Source organism: Rhizoctonia solani, chromosome 12 (genome assembly GCF_016906535.1).
Source record: "Rhizoctonia solani chromosome 12, complete sequence".
NCBI lineage: Eukaryota > Fungi > Basidiomycota > Agaricomycetes > Cantharellales > Ceratobasidiaceae > Rhizoctonia > Rhizoctonia solani.
Window position 1 is genome coordinate 239,105 of NC_057381.1, and position 24,024 is coordinate 263,128.

Genomic DNA, 24,024 nt, shown 5'->3' on the forward strand with positions numbered 1-24,024 from the left:
CTGAGGTCACCTGACTTGTTCTGAGTCATGTGATCCTTGTTGGAATGTTGTTTTCTTCCTGTGGGAAAGTTCCCACACTACTGTCTTTGTAAGGTAGCTTCTCAAGTCTTCTGGAAGATCCTGGTTAGCAACATATTTCATGGTTGCTTGGTTACTGCATGGCGCCATTTTATTGTTCAGAGAGATTGGTAAATCAAGTCATTTTCCTCTGACTCAGTCTCTTGGCCACCATGGTATAAAGAAGAGGGTAGTGGGAGGTGGGATAAGTCATCACAATGTCTCAATGCCCAACTGCCAGCGCCACTCCCTCCACAGTCTTGGATTCACAGCCTTCAGGGCTGTTGGATGCCACCCCTTATGTTTCCCAGATTGCATCTACTGTGTGGCAGAGTCAAGAGCTGCCTCTGTCACAGCTCACTCCCAGATCTCTCAAAAGAAGGTTGGATCTGGGCTCCCAAGAAGAAGCAGTAAGTGGTCTTGGTTGATAGCAAAAGGTTCTTTTACTAAAAGATAACTGTATAGTCACAGATATCTTGCAAGCTTCCCCCCTTGTCCAGGCATTGGTTAGCCATGCCCAGCAACAGGGAAGGCTCAGAAGATGGAGGAAACTCCATTGTCCCATCCATGGCTCCATTGGAGTCAAGGGACTCTATTGTTCCTGCAGCCCCTGAAGGGGAAGAGGACATTGGGGTTCTTCCCCAAGAAGGAAGGCGCTTTTGCCGCAAGGGGAAGTGTTACCTCTTGACATATGCCTGTTATGTCAAGGGTGAGGACACAGTGCAAGTCTCTTGTCATGAGGTTGTCAAGGAGTAAGTGAATTGATAGGATATTGTCTTCTTTTACTAATATCTCCTTTTTAGTCTTGTGGACCACCTCCTCACTCTAAGGAGTGGAGGGGGACCCCTTTTGGAATGTGCCATGGGGGTTACAGAGTCCCATGACTTGAAAGAAGGACAGTGGCATCCTGACTGGCATTGCCATGTCATTGTTTGGGCCAGGACTCTTATCTCCTCAGAGGGCCTGAACCTATGGAAGTATAAAGGAGTGCACCCCCATGAGCGTCTTCTTCTGCTCAAGGATAGTAATGGGAGATTTGCTCCCTTATCTGCCTATGAGTACCTCAAGACAGAGGCAGATGCCTGGGAGGCACAATATGGGACCCTTACAGAAGAGTTCCTATTGGGTCAATGCCCTGCAGGGTTGAAGGCCAAGACCAATGTAAGTTCTAAGACATGGAGTGAAATTACTTGCTAATAGTCTTCCTTTCACAGCGCAATGAAGACTTTGCCTATGCAATGGAAGCAGAGGATGCAGAAGGTTTCTTTGGTTGCTTAAAGGAGCATCAACCTTGCAATATGGCCATGGGGTATAACAACCTCAAGGCCTTTACTGGTTACTTCTACAGGGATAAGGGTGCCCTTCCTCAGGGTGTATGTGAGCCCAAGGCCCTTAAGAAGTGAGTCTCCTTCTTTTCTATGGTAGAAGGTAGTATTGACATATTGTTACCAGGGCTACAGTCAATTTGCCACCTGGTGTTCAGGAGTGGGTTACCTCCAATATATTGGAGCATGACCCTGAGTCTGATTGTGGTAAGATCCTTGTTCTGTGGGGTCCCTCAGAGACAGGGAAGTCAGCCCTTGCTTGTTCTTGGGGCCACCACATTAGGTTCAGGCAGAACCTTAACTCTGATGATTTTAGTGACCATACTATGGTTCAGTATGCAGTGCTGGATGATATGGATTGGCCCAAGGTTCCTTTGAAGATGTGGGTGCAGGAAGATTTCAATTTCCACACTAGTTACAGATCAGAGCGCCATTGCCAATGGGGGCGCTCTACTGTTATTTGTTCCAATTCTAAGCCTTCTGTATTTGCTGATTGTAGTTATGCCACAGTTGATGGCAAGAATTGGATAGACACCAATTGTACCTTTGTGTATATTGGTGATAAGTTGTATTAGATAGTTCCTCTTTGCTTTGTCTTTCCTTGTCTTGTCTTTTTTGGTCCCTGTCTTAATAAAAGTGTCTTTTCTTTTCCTACATCTGGTACTTAGAGATAAAATGATTCTTGGAAGATCAGATAAGACAGATGGTTACTAAGAAGGAGCAAACATTGGAAGAAAAGGAAGAAGAGAAGGATGTAAGGTTATTGGATGGAATGTTACATATTTCATCACATTCCATCAGCATAATCCAAGGGATTCCATTTGTTCATGGCCTTGTTACTTTCAAGGTAAGACTCATGTCCTCCTTCATCACTTAGTTCATGGATTGCTAAGTTGGATATACTTCTGCTCAGATCATTCTGAGCTGCTTGCATGGCCCATTGTTTGAGCCAGTCATGTAGATCCTCTATGCTCATTTTGCATTCTAGGATCATGTAATAGACATCCTCAGGAGTGAGGTTGTCCACATAGCCACCTAAGCCTGATGGCAGCTTGTTTTTCCAGTTTTCAATTTCTGCAGCCAGCCATTCCCTTACTGTTGAGATTGGTATCCACCATTCAGGATCAATTTCCTCAATGTCTAGATGCCATTCTGCCAACTTCCTTGTGTGCTTTAGCACTGGGGCCCTCACTACATCCTCCACAGAGGCACCCACATTACCTCTACACACAAAGAACTTGGTACTTTGCATTAGTTTGGGTTGTTTTGGTGGCTCACTGCCAACCCAGCAGAGGTATCCCCTGATTGGACAGTGTAGGGTTCTTCCAATCCAGTAGCACTTCCATTGTTGACCCATTGGTATGTAATCAAGGGTTGCTGAGGGATCAAGTAGTTTGGCATAAGCCTTGGATTGTTGGAAGGAGTCACATCTTGTGATGACCTTATGCCAGTCATAGATGTTGGTGATAGGGGTTTGATCATTCCCCATGTCCCAGCCCATGGATGGATCTGGGGGTGCCCATTGATCCAGGTTATCCTGGGACCAAGGGAACCTGGTCCTGTGCTCACTGGATCTGTCAAGGGGGTAAGAGGTGGCATCTCCAGTTGCCTTGGAGATCCTGGTCTCTGTTCTGATGGCAGGCATGATGTCTTAGTGATGGGAATGGATAAGAAGGTAGTGGTTCCAGTGGTGGTTTGTGATGACTTCCCAGGCATGGGATGCCTTCCTTTATACCCTTATCTTTCCACTTATCAGACCCTTTATTGCCCTTTGCCCTAGGGTCACATGATTTCCTATGTTCTTCAGTAGAGTGGTTAGTTCTCTGACACACCTCACATTGGATTTCAGTAGACCCTGATTTGTCAGAATTGGATTCACTGTTATTCTCAGCCTCCCAGAGGGCAGACAAGGGAAGTACTTTATCCAGTTGGTCAATTACTTCCTGAGGAATACATGATCCAGCATTTCCTGTTCCATTTTCAGATGGTTGTCAATATGTTTCTCCAACCTTTTGACTCCCATTATTAGTTCCATTAAGAATCCATAGACCCTTTTGGTACATGTAAGGTGGTCATTAGTAATCTGTTTCTTGTTTGCCTCAGTTTTTGGTGGGTGAGTCTCCTCAGAGAATTTGGCAAAGAAGTCTTCAATAAAATCCTTCACTGTCTTATTCCTGGTTGCCTCATCTACCAAAGGGGTGTCCTTTTCCCTGGTGACAGGGTCCTCCAAGGGTGTGTTATCCCCTGGATTCTCATGCCTAGGGTCTAGGATCCTAGCTGTGGCAAGTTGAAATGGTTCCATATCCGGTTGGTCAGCCTGTTTAGGAGGGGTAATTCCTACTCCTCCCTGATGTCCCTGTTCCATGCCTTGCATAGGAGATGTCAGCTCCATGACATGATCATGTTCAGGGTTATCCAATTGGGGCAAAGTCCCAAATACACGCCTAGGTTGCATCTTATGAAATCCCATATTGTTGCAAAAGGCCAGATAGAGCACTACAATAGTCTCTATTAATTGCAAGTTCCAAGATATACCTATCTTAGTCAGTAAAAGGCAAAATAGTGCAACCCACAGAGGAAGTCTTTAGCTATTTGCAAGTAGAAGACAAGAAGTCTCAGTTAGCAAGAGGCAAAATAGCGCAACCCACAGAGGAAGTCTTTAGCTATTTGCAAGTAAAGCAGTGGACACCTAGGGTCCTAGTGATGAGAAGACTCTGACAGTACTTCTTATCACTAATCAGATAGAAGGATCAGTGGAGATCCTTTGTTGACAGTTGTTGATAGTTGAATTTCAAATAAATCATGCAGTTGCTCTTTTTGAGGTGTAGCAACACCTGCTTGTCCCTATAGGTTGTAAGACAAGGGAAATCAAGCTGGCTTTCTAAGCAGCTTGTTCTGCCCCTATATATACCTGGGCATCACTTGGGTCTATATACATATTTCAAATGGAAGCACAGCCTCTTGGAGCTGTAGCACAGCCTCAAGAAACAGTATGAGTCAAAGAACCATGTGGCAGTGTTTGATTAGCCAATTGGATGCCAAGAAATACACCAGTGAGGTGAGGTCTTGGCGGAGTTGGTTCTATTTTTAGCACATGATCACATGGAACACTGCTTAAGTATGACTCATACTCTTGGCATGCACAGCCACAATACAAGCATGACTCATCCAATTTCCTTATATGGTAATCCTATTCCCCAATCCGGCCTGGTTTTGCCTGGGGATCAGGCACAGCCATCATCATGTGATTGTGGCAGTGCAGGTAGTACTTGGTGACTAATCATCCATGACCACAGTCATGTGACTTGTGGCTGAGTTGAATACTTGCTGACTAAGCATTTGTCATCATGCTTGGTCATAGTTGATTTGTCATCAATGAGTCAATCATGTGACTTTGCTGCTGACTCATCAAAGTTCAGCTGACTAAGCTTAGTCATCCATCCATTTCATCTTCTTTCCCAATTTGGGAAGAGGATTGCCATTTTTGGTAAGTCTAGGTTGCTTAGTCTTGATCTGTCTTGAAAGTCTTTTTCAAGTTATGTCTCTTTCCTAATTAGGAAGGTGAGTTACCATAAATGGTAATCTGAAGTTGTGTTGTTGGGATAACATGTTGTGCATCATTGATGTAAGGGCATTTGTCATCCCTACATCCCCTATAGGCAATACATATACACATATACACAGGCGTGCAAATGAAATGCAACATGTGACTGCATTTCATGAATGTGAATGCAATGCAAGAACAATGAGGATTTACATATGGATGTATTAGTACAAGATGTAGATATAACTAATTAGAGCATATGTACAAAATATGGTGGTGATCCAATGAGGCTACATGAAGGTATGCCTTGAGGTATGCTGCTGGGTGTTGCATTTGATTTGCAAATCCAAACCAACTATCCCCAGCTCTTGTAGTTTTTGCCAATTTCAACCATTTCTTGGCCCAATTCAATCAGACAAAAAATGCAAAATTACTCCTATACACTAAAGAAGCTTAAATGCAGGCTTACAGTGCATATGAATGAGTTTCTGGTGCTCTATGGCTACCCAGTAAACATTAACTCTTCTCCCCCTCTCCCCTGGATTACTCTAGATGTGGGAACTATTGGGAGTCAAGAGTCAGTAGTTAAGTACATGGTACTATTTAGAGTATATTACTGCACTTTTTTGATGCATGGCTCAGGGAAAGGCAGAGATGTTCATGACATTCATTGAAACTGAATGACCAGCCCAAAAGTGAGAGGCCTGTAATAGCAGTAAAAATGCAAAAGAGAGCAAGCAATTGTAGCCAGAACATCAACAGAGTGTTAGAGATATACTATGTCAAAACTGAGACCAAGGCCATAAAAACTGATGGTGTGAGAGACCATGCAATGGAAAACCACCCAAATATGCTCAATTTTACTATGAAATTCCAACCATTCATGAGAGTTTTCCATTACATGGTCTCTAGACAGATCAAGACTAAGCAACCTAGACTTACCAAAAATGGCAATCCTCTTCCCAAATTGGGAAAGAAGATGAAATGGATGGATGACTAAGCTTAGTCAGCTGAACTTTGATGAGTCAGCAGCAAAGTCACATGATTGACTCATTGATGACAAATCAACTATGACCAAGCATGATGACAAATGCTTAGTCAGCAAGTATTCAACTCAGCCACAAGTCACATGACTGTGGTCATGGATGATTAGTCACCAAGTACTACCTGCACTGCCACAATCACATGATGATGGCTGTGCCTGATCCCCAGGCAAAACCAGGCCGGATTGGGGAATAGGATTACCATATAAGGAAATTGGATGAGTCATGCTTGTATTGTGGCTGTGCATGCCAAGAGTATGAGTCATACTTAAGCAGTGTTCCATGTGATCATGTGCTAAAAATAGAACCAACTCCGCCAAGACCTCACCTCACTGGTGTATTTCTTGGCATCCAATTGGCTAATCAAACACTGCCACATGGTTCTTTGACTCATACTGTTTCTTGAGGCTGTGCTACAGCTCCAAGAGGCTGTGCTTCCATTTGAAATATGTATATAGACCCAAGTGATGCCCAGGTATATATAGGGGCAGAACAAGCTGCTTAGAAAGCCAGCTTGATTTCCCTTGTCTTACAACCTATAGGGACAAGCAGGTGTTGCTACACCTCAAAAAGAGCAACTGCATGATTTATTTGAAATTCAACTATCAACAACTGTCAACAAAGGATCTCCACTGATCCTTCTATCTGATTAGTGATAAGAAGTACTGTCAGAGTCTTCTCATCACTAGGACCCTAGGTGTCCACTGCTTTACTTGCAAATAGCTAAAGACTTCCTCTGTGGGTTGCGCTATTTTGCCTCTTGCTAACTGAGACTTCTTGTCTTCTACTTGCAAATAGCTAAAGACTTCCTCTGTGGGTTGCACTATTTTGCCTTTTACTGACTAAGATAGGTATATCTTGGAACTTGCAATTAATAGAGACTATTGTAGTGCTCTATCTGGCCTTTTGCAACAATATGGGATTTCATAAGATGCAACCTAGGCGTGTATTTGGGACTTTGCCCCAATTGGATAACCCTGAACATGATCATGTCATGGAGCTGACATCTCCTATGCAAGGCATGGAACAGGGACATCAGGGAGGAGTAGGAATTACCCCTCCTAAACAGGCTGACCAACCGGATATGGAACCATTTCAACTTGCCACAGCTAGGATCCTAGACCCTAGGCATGAGAATCCAGGGGATAACACACCCTTGGAGGACCCTGTCACCAGGGAAAAGGACACCCCTTTGGTAGATGAGGCAACCAGGAATAAGACAGTGAAGGATTTTATTGAAGACTTCTTTGCCAAATTCTCTGAGGAGACTCACCCACCAAAAACTGAGGCAAACAAGAAACAGATTACTAATGACCACCTTACATGTACCAAAAGGGTCTATGGATTCTTAATGGAACTAATAATGGGAGTCAAAAGGTTGGAGAAACATATTGACAACCATCTGAAAATGGAACAGGAAATGCTGGATCATGTATTCCTCAGGAAGTAATTGACCAACTGGATAAAGTACTTCCCTTGTCTGCCCTCTGGGAGGCTGAGAATAACAGTGAATCCAATTCTGACAAATCAGGGTCTACTGAAATCCAATGTGAGGTGTGTCAGAGAACTAACCACTCTACTGAAGAACATAGGAAATCATGTGACCCTAGGGCAAAGGGCAATAAAGGGTCTGATAAGTGGAAAGATAAGGGTATAAAGGAAGGCATCCCATGCCTGGGAAGTCATCACAAACCACCACTGGAACCACTACCTTCTTATCCATTCCCATCACTAAGACATCATGCCTGCCATCAGAACAGAGACCAGGATCTCCAAGGCAACTGGAGATGCCACCTCTTACCCCCTTGACAGATCCAGTGAGCACAGGACCAGGTTCCCTTGGTCCCAGGATAACCTGGATCAATGGGCACCCCCAGATCCATCCATGGGCTGGGACATGGGGAATGATCAAACCCCTATCACCAACATCTATGACTGGCATAAGGTCATCACAAGATGTGACTCCTTCCAACAATCCAAGGCTTATGCCAAACTACTTGATCCCTCAGCAACCCTTGATTACATACCAATGGGTCAACAATGGAAGTGCTACTGGATTGGAAGAACCCTACACTGTCCAATCAGGGGATACCTCTGCTGGGTTGGCAGTGAGCCACCAAAACAACCCAAACTAATGCAAAGTACCAAGTTCTTTGTGTGTAGAGGTAATGTGGGTGCCTCTGTGGAGGATGTAGTGAGGGCCCCAGTGCTAAAGCACACAAGGAAGTTGGCAGAATGGCATCTAGACATTGAGGAAATTGATCCTGAATGGTGGATACCAATCTCAACAGTAAGGGAATGGCTGGCTGCAGAAATTGAAAACTGGAAAAACAAGCTGCCATCAGGCTTAGGTGGCTATGTGGACAACCTCACTCCTGAGGATGTCTATTACATGATCCTAGAATGCAAAATGAGCATAGAGGATCTACATGACTGGCTCAAACAATGGGCCATGCAAGCAGCTCAGAATGATCTGAGCAGAAGTATATCCAACTTAGCAATCCATGAACTAAGTGATGAAGGAGGACATGAGTCTTACCTTGAAAGTAACAAGGCCATGAACAAATGGAATCCCTTGGATTATGCTGATGGAATGTGATGAAATATGTAACATTCCATCCAATAACCTTACATCCTTCTCTTCTTCCTTTTCTTCCAATGTTTGCTCCTTCTTAGTAACCATCTGTCTTATCTGATCTTCCAAGAATCATTTTATCTCTAAGTACCAGATGTAGGAAAAGAAAAGACACTTTTATTAAGACAGGGACCAAAAAAGACAAGACAAGGAAAGACAAAGCAAAGAGGAACTATCTAATACAACTTATCACCAATATACACAAAGGTACAATTGGTGTCTATCCAATTCTTGCCATCAACTGTGGCATAACTACAATCAGCAAATACAGAAGGCTTAGAATTGGAACAAATAACAGTAGAGCGCCCCCATTGGCAATGGCGCTCTGATCTGTAACTAGTGTGGAAATTGAAATCTTCCTGCACCCACATCTTCAAAGGAACCTTGGGCCAATCCATATCATCCAGCACTGCATACTGAACCATAGTATGGTCACTAAAATCATCAGAGTTAAGGTTCTGCCTGAACCTAATGTGGTGGCCCCAAGAACAAGCAAGGGCTGACTTCCCTGTCTCTGAGGGACCCCACAGAACAAGGATCTTACCACAATCAGACTCAGGGTCATGCTCCAATATATTGGAGGTAACCCACTCCTGAACACCAGGTGGCAAATTGACTGTAGCCCTGGTAACAATATGTCAATACTACCTTCTACCATAGAAAAGAAGGAGACTCACTTCTTAAGGGCCTTGGGCTCACATACACCCTGAGGAAGGGCACCCTTATCCCTGTAGAAGTAACCAGTAAAGGCCTTGAGGTTGTTATACCCCATGGCCATATTGCAAGGTTGATGCTCCTTTAAGCAACCAAAGAAACCTTCTGCATCCTCTGCTTCCATTGCATAGGCAAAGTCTTCATTGCGCTGTGAAAGGAAGACTATTAGCAAGTAATTTCACTCCATGTCTTAGAACTTACATTGGTCTTGGCCTTCAACCCTGCAGGGCATTGACCCAATAGGAACTCTTCTGTAAGGGTCCCATATTGTGCCTCCCAGGCATCTGCCTCTGTCTTGAGGTACTCATAGGCAGATAAGGGAGCAAATCTCCCATTACTATCCTTGAGCAGAAGAAGACGCTCATGGGGGTGCACTCCTTTATACTTCCATAGGTTCAGGCCCTCTGAGGAGATAAGAGTCCTGGCCCAAACAATGACATGGCAATGCCAGTCAGGATGCCACTGTCCTTCTTTCAAGTCATGGGACTCTGTAACCCCCATGGCACATTCCAAAAGGGGTCCCCCTCCACTCCTTAGAGTGAGGAGGTGGTCCACAAGACTAAAAAGGAGATATTAGTAAAAGAAGACAATATCCTATCAATTCACTTACTCCTTGACAACCTCATGACAAGAGACTTGCACTGTGTCCTCACCCTTGACATAACAGGCATATGTCAAGAGGTAACACTTCCCCTTGCGGCAAAAGCGCCTTCCTTCTTGGGGAAGAACCCCAATGTCCTCTTCCCCTTCAGGGGCTGCAGGAACAATAGAGTCCCTTGACTCCAATGGAGCCATGGATGGGACAATGGAGTTTCCTCCATCTTCTGAGCCTTCCCTGTTGCTGGGCATGGCTAACCAATGCCTGGACAAGGGGGGAAGCTTGCAAGATATCTGTGACTATACAGTTATCTTTTAGTAAAAGAACCTTTTGCTATCAACCAAGACCACTTACTGCTTCTTCTTGGGAGCCCAGATCCAACCTTCTTTTGAGAGATCTGGGAGTGAGCTGTGACAGAGGCAGCTCTTGACTCTGCCACACAGTAGATGCAATCTGGGAAACATAAGGGGTGGCATCCAACAGCCCTGAAGGCTGTGAATCCAAGACTGTGGAGGGAGTGGCGCTGGCAGTTGGGCATTGAGACATTGTGATGACTTATCCCACCTCCCACTACCCTCTTCTTTATACCATGGTGGCCAAGAGACTGAGTCAGAGGAAAATGACTTGATTTACCAATCTCTCTGAACAATAAAATGGCGCCATGCAGTAACCAAGCAACCATGAAATATGTTGCTAACCAGGATCTTCCAGAAGACTTGAGAAGCTACCTTACAAAGACAGTAGTGTGGGAACTTTCCCACAGGAAGAAAACAACATTCCAACAAGGATCACATGACTCAGAACAAGTCAGGTGACCTCAGAACAACTCATTGCACAATCATACCTAGGAGGACTTGACACCTAACAAGATATCTATCCAGACATCATTTGTAATGGCACAAGTTCATGTCCCCTAAACTGTGTGCAAAAGGGGGGGCAATGTCACAACCCACTCCATTCTTTCCATGAGTCCTGACCTTGTCAAGCCTCCAACACACTCATGTTGCACACCAACATGACCGCAAGCACGCATATACTCGCACATATGCACTCAGAACCTCCGAGTTCCTACATATAAGAGAATTATGGTCAACATGGCTGGACTTAGTGATATTCTCTAAGTCCAGTTCACATGACCTCCCCCCCTCCAGTCCTTTATCAAATACTATACTAAACTACTACAGATTTGAGGTGGGGGGGGATGACATAATCTCTTCTATAATAATATATTATTCAGACCTTGCCCACAGGCTCCCTTATGTTATGCCCTAGAGGCGTGACCACCTTAGAATCCACTAAGTCAAAGAAATAGTGAATATATGCGCTATTTTCATGAAGATTTATGGATATATGCACCTTTATGCTGTTTAAGCACCAAGCGCGTATTATGTAATCAAATCACATGACTCAAAGTCATGTGATCACGTCTTTCTTATCTTTGGTCATGTGACCTTATCTTTGTTGTTATGTTTGTACATGTATTTACTATTCCCTTCCCTTGTGAATATATAAGGAGGGTTCTGAGAGCCTTAAGCCTCAGAACTTGACCTCTTATCCCTTCCACACTACCTACCCTTGGCATACAATCAGGTGCACCTTGAGTGTAATAGTCCCTGCCTTGGTTCCTTGCCCTGCTGTCTTAACAGCATTAGTGCACTTTACTTTATATAGGTCTTGTCCTACCCCTTTCCTGGCATTGCCTTGAGCATTGTTAGGCCCTACTAGCTGATAAGTCCTATATTAGGCAATAGCTTGTTAGGATTACCCTTTGGTAGCTGTTGGCTCTGACACCTTAACATTGGCCTGCGGCTAGGGGGGCAGGGGGGAGTGCAATGTCCCCCAGCAACTTATATTATTAATATATCACTGTGCATCATATATACTATATATATCTTTGACAGTGGATATATATGGTAATAACCCCTCCAGATATGGGTTATGACAGTCTAGGACACCAACTCACTGGGCCACAAACCCCCAAAGACACCAAGCCACCTGCCATGGAGCAAATGCCATGCCCCCTACCCAAGGCCAACCCTTCTGGATTGGCTAGTCAGTCCATTGCCACCTGGGGTCAGCCCACCAGGCCCCAGCCTGTCTTTGCCCAACCTACTCCAGTCCAGGTTCCCCCCCAAGTCCCTACTCCCCCTTCACCTGCAGCTTTCAGACTCTGCTCCCCTGCACCCACTCCTCTCCCGGCTCCAACAGCCACCTATGCCGCCCCAGTGAAGGTGGACCACCCCAATGCATATACCAGGAAAGTAGGCAGCAAAGCCAAGCAATGGCTCATGCAGATGTTGGCCTGGACATGGCTAAACTCCTGCATGTTCCCCATGGATCAGGAGGTTCTATCCTTCCTCCTAATGAACATGAAGGACACTGCAGGGGCCTGGGCCCATCCTCACCTTGACCAACTTGGGTCACATTGAGCCATCATCCAAACAGTTGAGGAATTTAAAAGGGAGTTCTTGGCAGCCTTTGGAGATCCAGACACCACAAGGGCAGTGGAGCAAAAAATCACATTGCTCACTCTGTCAGAGCCAACAACTACCACAGGGTAAAGCCCAACAAGCTATTGCCTAATATAGGACTTATCAGCAAGTGGGATCTAACAATGCTCAAGGCAATTGCCAGATAAGGGGTGGACAAGACCAAATATAAGTAAGAGTGCACTATGCTGTTAAGACAGCTGGGCAAGGGACCTTTGACAGGGACTGGTATGCTCTCAGGCAATACTCTTAAGTGTATGTCTTAGGGTAGTAGTGTTGGAAGGGGATAAGAGGTTGAGTTCTGAGGCTTAAGGCTCTCAGAACCCTCCTTATATATTCAACAGAGAAGGAGAAGAGTAATTACATGTACAAACATAACAACAAAGATAAGGTTACATGACCAGAGATAAGGAAGACATGATCACACAAATAAAGGTCATGTGATTAGATTACATAATAAGCGCTCATCACCTAAATAGCATAAAGATGCATATATCCATAAATCTTCATGAAAACAGTGCATATATTCACAATTTCTTTGACTTAGTGGATTCTAAGGTGGTCACGCCTCTAGGGCATGACACACTCAGTCCAGCACATGTGCCAAGTATATCACCAAGTTCTACACCCTGGCTATGGAGTTGGACTGGAATGGTGCAGCCCTATGTGGCCAATTTGCACAAGGCCTCCACTGGGAGGTCAGTAGACACATTGTGACTTGTGAATGTTGCCCCACTATGCTCCTAGAGTTGCAGAATGCAGCTCTAGTCATTGACAACACCCTCCAAGAAGAGCACGCCAGCCACCTGCCTAAGGGTATTAAGTCTGGTAGCTCATCCACCCCCAACCAGGGGGCAAGTACTGGCCAATTGGCCACAACATCAAAGAAACTCTCTGACAACCCCAATTACTTATTGGAGGAAGAGCGTAACTGCCACCGTGCTGCTGGCTCCTGCATCAAATGCAGCAAAATGGGGCACAAGTGTTAAGAGTTGTGTAAGTACAGGAGTAAGAAAGAATTACTATATACAAAGTGTATATGGGAATAACTAAGAACTAGTAATAAGAATCAGAATATATGCACAGAATATATGCACAATATAAGCTAGGTTATCAGGAATAACAACTCCTAACAAATAGTCTAGCAACTATGAAGTGCAGGTGGTTGGTTATGTATAGTACCTTAGACTAATGTTACTTAAGCCTAAGTGACTAAGGGTATGTATACTTAAGGTCTCTGGGATAGTACCTTAGGTAAGAGGGTTACCTGACTAATGTACAGTATTTATAGGATTTGCCTAATAAGTATAGGACTTATATATGCTTAAGTAAGACTTAAGACTTATAGGGTTTACCTAAATTATATCTAGGATTCATGAGATATTGTAGATAAAGCTATCTACAATATGGGGGTATGGTGGATTGAAACACTATCACTCAATCACAACAATCCTTACAGTATTGTTGCACTATACTCAATGTTGAACTCAACAACTGTGACAGTCAAGGGGCACAGGGTTGCAGTAAGTACACTAATAGGTTACCCTGTGTCTGTTGGGACTGGCCTATGGTCTTAGTGCGCCAAATAACCTCCTATGCTATTTACAGTGAGTCAATCACTAAAGTAAATGCGCAGATAAGCTGTTAAAGGCTTGTGTGTATATGTCAATATATAAGAGTAAGAGTAGGATGCATTAGAAGCGTCTTCACAGGGTCCTTTTATACCCTGAGAAGGCACACAAACAAGTATATACATGATTGATACCAAGAGGGGGTACAGGAGGTACATGTGGCAACTGAAACACTTAGGAGAGCCAATACTTTGGTACATAGTAAACAAACAATAGATCCCAATATTTGCCCCAAGGCAATGTTTGCCCCAAAGCTAAGTGTTTCATCCTTGGAGTAAACAGTCCCAAAAGTAGGATACCACTGTACTGGGTACTTACAGTAAATAGGGCATAACTCCCCCAAATGTTGTCCGTTTTGGGAGCTTGACCCAGCGTTCTGGAGCGCACAAACAGGCGCACCTAAGCGCAAGCAGTTTGGCAGTGTGGGATGCCCGGGTGATGGAGAAAAAGCGCATTTAGTGCATTGGCGCTTAAGCGCTGATTAAGCGCTGGAGCACTTGCCTATGCAACAGGGGGGACCCTGACTATTTCTGTGTGTAGCCACAAGATAGAATCTTGAATAATAAATACTACAAACAAGAGAAATATTACTTGTTCCTGTTTATCTACTCAGCTGAATTTATATATATTTAAATGAGTGAGAAAACAGCATATATGCAAAAGGCATTGCATATTGAGGGTATTCCTGAGGTTTGTAGGTTTTGTAAAGGTTGCAATTGGATAGAGGGACCTTGAAAACCTTAGCTTGCATCTTTATCTTATTTATTTACTGTCAGATTACTGGTGTAATTAATTCAATAAGTACAGATTATTGAAGAAATGTCATATCCATAACATTCTCACTCATTTAAATACATATAAGTTCAGCTGAGTGGATAAACAGTGACTACCATTATTTTTGTTGCTTGTAGTATTGATCATGCAATATTCTATTTTGTGGCTACACACAGAAATAGTCAGGGTCCCCCCTGTCACATAGGCAAGTGCTCTGGCGCTTGATCAGCGCTTAGGCACCAGTGCACTGAATGCACCTTTTCTCCATCACCCAGGCATACTACACTGCCAGGTTGCTTGTGCTTAGGTGCACCTGTCTGTGTGCTGCAGAACACTGGCTTGAACACTCAGAATGTATAACATTTGGCAGAGTTATGCTCTATTAATGTTTGTATGATGGAGCCAGATACAACAGCTAGCATGGATTCAACACCCCAACACAGCATTAATTTCAGCAGCATGCATATAATGGCAAACTCCCCAAAGCCCCATAATCAACTCTACCTTACAGTTGAATCAACAACAGTTCACACTAGTAAAACTCAAGTCAATGTTCTAAAAAAGACTATTGATTCTATATGTGAGACAACTCAACATGCTCCCAAATGCAAATCTGGTCCAGAGGTGTTACCTTGCACCTCTGACATTGCATGCAAACTGTATGGAGTCAATGGAGATCATGCAAGTGATCAGCTCAAAGTTGCACAACTGGAGAAGGAGTGGAAAATAGACTCATAGATAACTCACCTTGGGAATACAAAGCTCTTGAGTCTGGGGGATTCAGAATCAAAAGAATTATATGAATCACTATATGCAGATGCCATAACTGAAGCTGCTGGTCTAGATACATCCTCTGGGTTGTCTACAGCCAATCAAGAAGACCTACTGGCCTCTGGGTATCAAAAGCGTGTCTGGGCTCTTGGGGAGATAGAATTTGATAATGCTGAGCCCAATCTGAAGGAGAACATGTCATTTGTTGCTCGTGGCGGGTGTTGTGCTCACAAGGATATGAATGCCACAAAAGGTGGTGCCGCTGCCATGGCTGCCTTCTGGAAGGCAAATACACATCTCATGCCCCCCATCAAGCTTTTCAATAAAGATAACAATGGCGCTGTGTTGCTTTCGGACCCCTTGGGCAAAACCTCTGAGTCAGAAAAACGGGCACTTTCTTTGACAGAAAGTGGTGCAATTAGGCTCTGTACGCTTTCCGGGAAGGCATTCGATCGCAAGGATGACAAGAAAGGGCATCAAGATAGCCATGCCTATTACTTTGCTGAAAAGTACGGCCGATATCGTAGATTTCCCGACACAAGTAGTGCCTGCTTTAGCTTATTTATCGAGGCTGCAACAGAGCTTTGCACACTTCACAGCGCATATATTGAATATATGGAGCATATCCGAAAGCAGAAAGCAACTAGAAGGCTTAATCTCCTTGAATCAAATATTGACCTTGCTCTTAACTGCCTTGCTACGCTTGCAGAGCTACTTTGCTTGTCACTTTATGGTCAAATTATCTCAAAGCCTTATATACGACTTGTCCGCGGTGCAACAGCACTCGGAAAAGGTCTAGCAGACTTGGTTCCATTACACACTCAAGTCCAGCCCCTACTTCGAGCTATTATAACATCTCCCTTGCTTGTTTTATCACTGAAGTCCCCTAGTCCGTCCATCACACTTGACGGCTCCGAGTGGGAGAATCCAGGTGTCTTAAAAGCACTTCAGGATCATGGGGCAAAACTGCCCTATCTTTCAGACCTATTCGTTGTATTTTGCCAAGGTGCCTTGAATACATGGGCTCGTTGCAGCGATCGATTTGCCCCGAGTGGCCCAATTACTTTATTAAAGTCTGAACAGTACGAAAATGAGTTCCTGCCGCCAACAAATGATTCCAATGAAGGCACACTAGGTACATGGCGTGTTTGGGCAAGGCGGTTCCCTAGTCCAGCGTTACACAAGTTTAACGCAATCCTCATAAATAGAGCAAACCAAACCGAAGCTTATATTGACCAAAACTTTACGCTCGAGCAACATAATTGGATTCGGGCCGAGGCGAGACGAATTGAACTGTCAAAACCCGAGCAAACTCGAAAATCGCAGATTGTTGCTGCCCAATTTGAGGCAGCGGCAAAAAACCAAGCAATGCGGTTACAACGATTGGACAGACCGAACAAATGTGAGGATTACATTACCGGGATTCAGCCAATACTCGACCCGGTGGCAATACAAAAGATGGTAGGAAAGGAACTGGATGACCAACTGAAATTTTACAAGAAAATCGTTGTGCTTCCGAGCGGAGTAGCCTTCCCAGTCATCGGCAAGCTCAAAGTTGCAGAGAAGAGAGCGCTGGTGATTGGTCTAGCGGAGAAATCCAAACAAGGAACGTTGTCAAACGAAGCCAGCTCTAGCGCTCCCAAAGTTTAGCTTTCGAATAGCGTTTTCTTATGTTGAGCTACTGAAATTTCTTTACAATACATTAAAGTTCTCAGTTACGAGCTGTACGGCATTGCTCATGTATGTACAAATGTCCGACTTCATCGTCTGCAGCGCATACGGTGTCGGGCCGCCTTTTCAATCAAAATCGATTATGTAAGCTGCAGAAAGGCCACATGACGTTGCCAAGTCCCACTCTACTGCATACTTATCTTGTATGGCTGTGCTACTTGGAAACCGCACCTTATGACATAAAAATTGCTCGGGGTCAAAAGGCGAGAGTGGTGCATCAAGTGGAAGTCGACTGTAGTGGGGTTTTCTGACGCCTGCTTCAGGACGAAAGATTACTAAGGGCAGCAAAATCCGGGGCTCTCAATACTTGATAGCTCAATGGGCGAGGAAGGGAGATCAAGTACGTATCGTCCGTAGTTTAAGCATTGGATCCTTGTGTCACACATGGCATCCACTGAGGCATCAAGCACGGTGAGGTATTCAACATCAACGTATTTTTATGAGTGAGTTCACTATGCAAATTCATCCCTGGAGCACCTCAATAATCTCTTCAATTACTTCCTCGAGCCATTCCTCTACCTCTTCTCGATCTTCCCCACCTTTCGCCTTCCTTCCCAGACGTGCCATACGCTCCTGGACTTCGGGACGTACCTTCTTTCTCCAAGCATTCCACTCGTCAAGAAGGCGACGCCGCTGGGCCACTAGCTCCTTATCTGCATGGCTTTCTTCTGCTGCGTCGGCTTCATCGAACGCTCTTGAATATTCCTTGAGGTTCTTGCGTAATTCTTTCTGCTGGGCCTTCGTCAACAGGGTCTTGGGTCGCGGTCGCCATAAAAATTGCTTAAACTTGTCCGCAGGATGCTTGACCAGCTCCTGCCCACGAAAATCCCACAAACTCCATCCGTGCTCGGGGGTTGGCCGCCAGACAGAGGCTGAGCTTGCAACGTATCGACCCGAAGGGTCCCATTCAACGTCCGTTACACCATAATGTTCGGCGGTCGCGAGATGTTGAACCAGAGATCCCCACTCAGCCGTATGTGTATTGATGCGCTCCGGATCAATCGTAAACTCAAGGTCGTAAAATTCAAGTTCGAATCTGGTCACTGGGAAAATTGAACCAAGGACTACGTGTCGTCCTTTTGGTGACCAACGAATGGCGTTTGTTGTTTTATCCTTGAGGAGTTCTATTTAGCGTCAGCATTGGAACTGACCGCTGGAGTTAAAACGAGCGTACTAAGCAATTTGAAGTTCTTCCCTTTCTCAAGCTGAAAGAAGGACACATCCATTTTGATCGTAATACCGGGCGCAATGTTGCCCAAGTTGGGGTCACTGCTGCTGAGAATAGCGAAGCGATCCCCTCGAGGCTCCCAAGCAAACTCAGTCACTTGGTCTATTCGAATGTTTCAGTACGAATTCCGCAGACACAACTTTAAACTCGCCTTTGAGTTCGATGACTTCTACTGGGAAGTCCTTTTCTCGTGTTCTGAAGACTTCAAGATTACAGAACGTGGCCTTTTTGCTTTTTGTGGGGCGATCGACCTTGACGCATAAAAAATCACCTTGATTTTGCCAATATAATTTGCACTAGTAACATTATGAAATCCTATGAATTATTAATGAAAATAGAGAGCGGACTTACTTCCGATACACTGAACAGATTTTTGGTCCTGAGCTGGGTCCGGCTGGGAATGGCAAGGAGGGTTACGCGGGCTGGCTGGTTGGCGACCTCGGGAACCCAGTAAGCGAGCATGTTTTCGCGAACACGGGCAACTCCGTTCCTCTTTCCCTTTTTCCCATCACCAGTTGCATCTCTGTCGCCCTCCTTTTCAGTCTCTCTAATCTTGGACAATTCGTCATCGCTGGGGGGACACCACTCAAAGTCAACAACGCCATCGATCTTTATACTCTTCTTGTCCAACATGTGCATGCTGGGAACCTCGTAGACACTAATTGCCTGTCCAGGATTGACGCGAGCAACATAACGGTCATCTCCAGACCACTTGAGTTGAGGCCATGTCATCTGCTTCTTCTCGCCACTTGCTACCGTCGTCGTTCCTTCTATGCTAAAGGTTCTCAACAAATGTCCAGTTGAAACCTCCCAGACAGCCAAGTTATTCCCCTCGTCATCTGGAGAAAAGAATGTGGGCCCTTGTTGAGCACCAGGAGGAATCACAATGGGTTCGTTTGACCATGTCACTAGATATTTCTCGTTAGGTGAGAAATCAACCAATCGTGCGAGTGGGTGCGCAATCCGTCGAACAAGGCCCCATTCGGAGCCTCCCCAAATTTGAAGGCCCTGTCGGTGGAGCGTGGTAAGGTATGTCCCATGCGGCGACCAAGCGACGTAGAGGTCTGTCCAGTTGTGGCGTGTGAATGCTGGGTCAGGTCCGGTTCGTGCATTCCAAAATATCTGGACTTCGTCGCCCACGTAGGTTAGGAACTGGTCGCGTCCAGCCGGGTCCGCAAGCCAAGACCGCATGTGAGGACGAGATGTATAGTTAGAGACGGCCGGAGGAACGTAAGTCTCGTCCAGTGTCGCATATTTTTCGATATCTGTGAATCGATTGATAGAAAACGTATGCTTTGCATCAAAAGGAAAGTGATGCATGGCTACCAATGCATCTGAAGCCTCTTCGGGAGAAGCGAATTCTACAAAGATATACCTGCCAAATGTCAATATAACCGGTAAAAGAAGGCGCTGTTTGCTCACCCTTTGGATTTACCACTGCCCTCTTCATATGGCATATGTATTCCTCCCTCCTTGATTGGAACCCCTTTACGACCGAATTCCTTGCTAATCTTGGCAAATAGACGGCTTTCCCGAGAGCGATCAATGATTGGTACACCGTCTACAACCAGGACGTTGTCGAACCCTTCTTCATACGAGATCGAATATTTGGCTTCTATGTCACTATAGTCGATACCGAGGTCCTCGGCAGGGACTGGATCTGGAACAGGCATGGTGATGAATCAATGCGGTGATGGGCTCCGGTGGAAATTTCAATGGCACGTGACGTTGCTGATCATCTCCCATTTACGGCTGCCGGATACTAATATACATTATAATTGAAGGGTTAGGATATGAACAGACTACAAATGATGCGAAATAAAGTTGTGATTTCGTGACATCTCCTGCTAAATACACGTAAGCACACATTGTCACCATCTATCTCTCTTTTTGATTCACCAAATGATCAGTTTGAATACACCTAGCTGGTCTCAAGGAGGTAACCCGCGACTGACCTATGTCAATCTTTGAATGCATGAATGGTATCGATCGGGGTATTCAGCATAATGTATGAGCTTCTTAAATGAACAATAATTGAGATAAGATCATCAGGAATACTGCGGACGGAATATCTACTCAAATAGACGACAAATATGGTGGTCCAATTTTGTGCTCTCATTCCCCCATTCTGAATTACAAATTGATATCGCTATGAGGTGTTCGTTCGGGACACACATATATGCGTTACGTCCCAATCTCCTCATGCATCATCTGGGTACAACATCAGCTCAGGTCGGACCTTGGCATCGAACTCGTCTGGCGTAAGGAAACCAAGTGCGACAGTTGCTTCCTTCAATGTTGTTCCTTCCTTGTGAGCTTTTTTGGCGCATTTGGCGACATCTATAACATATCTCGCTGAGCAAGCCATCAAATATGATGAGGACTACATACTATCATATCCAAGGTGGCTATTCAAAATAGTTGCCAGCATCAAGCTCTCGTTCAGTAGTTGGGTGATTCGCTTCTCGTTTGCCTCGATTCCAACTACACAGTTCTTTGTGAAAGAGCGGGATCCTATCGGATGGCAGGGGCGAGCAAAATCTGAGTGCGAGCTCCGAAAACATAAAAAGGTGCATACCGTCAGCAAGAAGTCGAATACTTTGCAAGGTGTTCTTGATAATCATAGGTTTGAAAACGTTGAGCTAATATAACATGTTATATGGCCAGACAACACGTATGATTTACACTAAACCCTACCTGGAACTGACCCATACTTCCAGCTACGCTAACGCCAGCGTTGTTGCCCATGACCTGAGCGGCAACCATAGTAAGCGCCTCGCATTGGGTAGGGTTAACCTTCCCAGGCATAATGCTGCTACCAGGCTCGTTCTCTGCATGAAGTTCAGATTCAACAACTACTAGGCATTTAATATGAGCACTCGCCTGGCAAACTCAATTCACCGAGCCCACAGCGAGGTCCCGAGGCAAGATACCGAATGTCATTGGCAGTTTTCATCAGACTGACTGCTACTGTGTTGAGGGCACCATGTGCTTCGACCAAAGCGTCATGTGTAGCGAGAGCCTCAAACTACGAAAGCAATAAATCATGAGGCCGAATGACAGCTGACAACTCATAGCACACCTTATTCGGCGCGGTCTCAAACTGATGCCCGGTGATCTTGGAAATTTGGGCGGCGACCTTGACGTCGAATCCTTTACGAGTATTCAATCCCTGGGTCGTCCACATTGTTACCTCCATATCGAAGAAATAAAAATAAAAACTCACGGTTCCAACTGCCGTACCCCCTTGCGCAAGAAGACTTAACCTGGGGAGTACATCATGTATGCGGGCAATGCCGTTCGTAAGCTGCTGGACGTAGCCGCTAAACTCTTGTCCAAGTGTCAAAGGCGTAGCATCCTACCATGCTGATAAGAAGCGTCCAAGATATGTAGACGAATGACTTACTTGCAAATGGGTGCGTCCAATTTTGATAATATTCTCAAACTCCTTTTGTTTTGCCGCAAAGGCGTCTCGGAGCTCGGTCAATGCAGGGATCAGTTGCTCCCTCAACTCTGTAACTGCGGCGATGTGCATAGCCGTTGGAAACCTGGACCATAATCAATATAAAGGTCTCTCCAAATCCAAAGCACACTCACGAATCATTCGAACTCTGACTCATGTTGACATGATCATTGGGGTGAACTGGTTTTTTGCTCCCTAATTCGCCACCCAAAATCTGAATCGCACGATTGCTGATAACTTCGTTGGTATTCATGTTGCTCTGTGTCCCAGATCCAGTCTGGAAGACCACGAGTGGGAAATGGTCAACGAGCTTGCCAGAAATGACCTCGTCTGCCGCTTGAGAGATTGCCTGGCCAATCTTGGGATCGAGCCCATAGGTCACGTTTACTTCTGCTGCAGCTTTTTTGAGAACGCCAAAGGCTTTTATGAGCGGAAGAGGGAGCCGCTCGGCAGCACCACCAATGTCAAAGTTTTGTAGAGATCTGTGATCGAATGAGTAATTTTCCCAGGCTGCTGGGTTGAGAGACGGACCGCTGTGTCTGCGCACCCCAATATACGTCTGCAGGAACCTGTAGCTCTCCAAATGTATCCTTCTCTGTCCTGAACTTCTGGGCCTTCATTTTGATAAAGAGTCAGTTTTTTTGTACTGCTTCTGTGGAGACGAACCCACCATCATGCGTGTGGTCGAAAAGGTCCGCAAAGACGGAGCAGCCTTGGGATCACGTGTTAAAGCCTTAAGAAACCGATAGCCATGGAGCCTTGCTTACCCGGTGCATAGACGTGCGTAGAATGGAGTACATGATGGGGACTGGGGATGACGGAGTAGAGCAAGACCTTGGAACAGGGCTTTAACCACGCTCTCGGGACGTGTCGGAAGGTGTCACTTGGACGGCGGGAAGATTAGGCGCCGGGCGGTTAGGCTTGGATAGCCCGTGAGATCGTTCAATATGTCGCCAGGCTCGGGTGAGAATATCTTGATCAAGAACTTTGGCTTTGTTGCAAGGGTACTGTACACTTGGATGCTATGATATATATGTCTATACTGTAATACACGAATATCCTTTGACCAAGTTTTAATTGCTTGCTCTGGAATACGCTATAAATGTATGCCCCTGAATATCGGGAATATGAATTTCGTGTTATGAATTGAGTCTTGAGCTCAGTTGGCGCGGCAAGATCATACAATCACTAACCAGGATCACACAACTGTTTCATAGTTTATACATGTGTGTATGCGGGTGCATTGTGTATATACTATCCATCAAATCGATTGATTAGTTTAGTCGTTCAGCTGGGGGAGGGTGACCAAAACACCACTTGCAATCGATGCCAAAAAGCCAATGCTATGACTGGATCCATATCACTGCTACTGGACATTTATGTATTCATAGACTACCTGACCAGTATCGTCTTGAAGTCGACAGAAATAATCCTATCATGTGCCATGCAAGGTAGCATTGGTGTTCAAACTTTACCCAGATCGATGACCCACATAATCACCGCCGAGTTAAGAATGGCTTACCAGTACTCAACCACAGAGGGTTGGTTCAAGAATAGGTTTACTAAAGGCATCTGTGTTCTCATAAATTCATACTAATACAAGCGATTAATAAAAGACATGAGTTTACTCATCGAGAAAGATTGTTAATTCTGGCGTACTATTAAGGGGTAGGGTACATGCAATGCAGCACTGGATAAGTTATATTCCAAAGTTATACCTCACCAATTTACTGAACAACATGAAGGCATTTCCATTGAGTTCGCCAATGTTTGGCCGGTGCTCTTGGCCTCGGATATTGAGATTTGCATAAACGAGCACCAATTGAATTATACTTGCTTAGAGTGCATGGAAGCGAGCCACATTTCTGTTGATTGACGACGGGTTCCGGCATGCCGAGAAGGCTTCTGATTGGGCTTGGAACCAAATATTGACGCAAGACCGAAGATGGTCTTACATCGTGAGACGGGGAGTATACACAGATGAGTATGAAACGACAATTCGAGAGCAGAATCCGACCGTG

At 45.0% G+C, this 24,024-nt stretch overlaps 11 protein-coding genes across 11 annotated transcripts; 6 read left to right on the plus strand and 5 right to left on the minus strand.

Moving 5' to 3' along the window:
- Positions 1-275: 275 nt before the first annotated feature.
- Positions 276-1,957, plus strand: RhiXN_11313 (uncharacterized protein; the record flags this gene model as incomplete). The annotated part of the gene is made up of 5 exons (XM_043331128.1): positions 276-467; positions 523-809; positions 861-1,218; positions 1,272-1,456; positions 1,510-1,957. 5 exons carry the CDS (start codon positions 276-278, stop codon positions 1,955-1,957), a joined length of 1,470 nt encoding a protein of 489 aa, XP_043184638.1.
- Positions 1,958-2,169: 212 nt separating this feature from the next.
- Positions 2,170-3,027, minus strand: RhiXN_11314 (Vegetative incompatibility protein HET-E-1; the record flags this gene model as incomplete). Its single annotated transcript, XM_043331129.1, has 1 exon — positions 2,170-3,027. One exon carries the CDS (start codon positions 3,025-3,027, stop codon positions 2,170-2,172), a length of 858 nt encoding a protein of 285 aa, XP_043184639.1.
- A 291-nt stretch (positions 3,028-3,318) lies between these two features.
- Positions 3,319-3,837, minus strand: RhiXN_11315 (uncharacterized protein; the record flags this gene model as incomplete). Its single annotated transcript, XM_043331130.1, has 1 exon — positions 3,319-3,837. One exon carries the CDS (start codon positions 3,835-3,837, stop codon positions 3,319-3,321), a length of 519 nt encoding a protein of 172 aa, XP_043184640.1.
- A 3,063-nt stretch (positions 3,838-6,900) lies between these two features.
- RhiXN_11316 (uncharacterized protein) lies at positions 6,901-7,419 on the plus strand (the record flags this gene model as incomplete). Its single annotated transcript, XM_043331131.1, has 1 exon — positions 6,901-7,419. The coding sequence occupies one exon, from the start codon at positions 6,901-6,903 to the stop codon at positions 7,417-7,419; it is 519 nt and encodes a 172-aa protein (XP_043184641.1).
- A 291-nt stretch (positions 7,420-7,710) lies between these two features.
- On the plus strand, positions 7,711-8,568 carry RhiXN_11317 (Vegetative incompatibility protein HET-E-1; the record flags this gene model as incomplete). Its single annotated transcript, XM_043331132.1, has 1 exon — positions 7,711-8,568. The coding sequence occupies one exon, from the start codon at positions 7,711-7,713 to the stop codon at positions 8,566-8,568; it is 858 nt and encodes a 285-aa protein (XP_043184642.1).
- A 212-nt stretch (positions 8,569-8,780) lies between these two features.
- RhiXN_11318 (uncharacterized protein) lies at positions 8,781-10,462 on the minus strand (the record flags this gene model as incomplete). The annotated part of the gene is made up of 5 exons (XM_043331133.1): positions 8,781-9,228; positions 9,282-9,466; positions 9,520-9,877; positions 9,929-10,215; positions 10,271-10,462. 5 exons carry the CDS (start codon positions 10,460-10,462, stop codon positions 8,781-8,783), a joined length of 1,470 nt encoding a protein of 489 aa, XP_043184643.1.
- Positions 10,463-11,847: 1,385 nt separating this feature from the next.
- RhiXN_11319 (Retrotransposon-derived protein PEG10) lies at positions 11,848-12,345 on the plus strand (the record flags this gene model as incomplete). Its single annotated transcript, XM_043331134.1, has 1 exon — positions 11,848-12,345. One exon carries the CDS (start codon positions 11,848-11,850, stop codon positions 12,343-12,345), a length of 498 nt encoding a protein of 165 aa, XP_043184644.1.
- Positions 12,346-13,040: 695 nt separating this feature from the next.
- RhiXN_11320 (Retrotransposon-derived protein PEG10) lies at positions 13,041-13,394 on the plus strand (the record flags this gene model as incomplete). Its single annotated transcript, XM_043331135.1, has 2 exons — positions 13,041-13,103; positions 13,161-13,394. 2 exons carry the CDS (start codon positions 13,041-13,043, stop codon positions 13,392-13,394), a joined length of 297 nt encoding a protein of 98 aa, XP_043184645.1.
- A 2,382-nt stretch (positions 13,395-15,776) lies between these two features.
- Positions 15,777-17,231, plus strand: RhiXN_11321 (uncharacterized protein; the record flags this gene model as incomplete). The annotated part of the gene is made up of 1 exon (XM_043331136.1): positions 15,777-17,231. The coding sequence occupies one exon, from the start codon at positions 15,777-15,779 to the stop codon at positions 17,229-17,231; it is 1,455 nt and encodes a 484-aa protein (XP_043184646.1).
- Positions 17,232-17,774: 543 nt separating this feature from the next.
- Positions 17,775-20,213, minus strand: RhiXN_11322 (eukaryotic translation initiation factor 2A; the record flags this gene model as incomplete). The annotated part of the gene is made up of 5 exons (XM_043331137.1): positions 17,775-18,436; positions 18,487-18,642; positions 18,812-18,836; positions 18,892-19,915; positions 19,963-20,213. 5 exons carry the CDS (start codon positions 20,211-20,213, stop codon positions 17,775-17,777), a joined length of 2,118 nt encoding a protein of 705 aa, XP_043184647.1.
- Positions 20,214-20,740: 527 nt separating this feature from the next.
- RhiXN_11323 (fumarate hydratase, class II) lies at positions 20,741-22,803 on the minus strand (the record flags this gene model as incomplete). Its single annotated transcript, XM_043331138.1, has 12 exons — positions 20,741-20,880; positions 20,932-21,054; positions 21,119-21,182; positions 21,238-21,398; positions 21,451-21,568; positions 21,623-21,712; positions 21,767-21,898; positions 21,947-22,088; positions 22,138-22,485; positions 22,535-22,617; positions 22,674-22,715; positions 22,771-22,803. 12 exons carry the CDS (start codon positions 22,801-22,803, stop codon positions 20,741-20,743), a joined length of 1,476 nt encoding a protein of 491 aa, XP_043184648.1.
- Between the last annotated feature and the right edge of the window lie 1,221 nt (positions 22,804-24,024).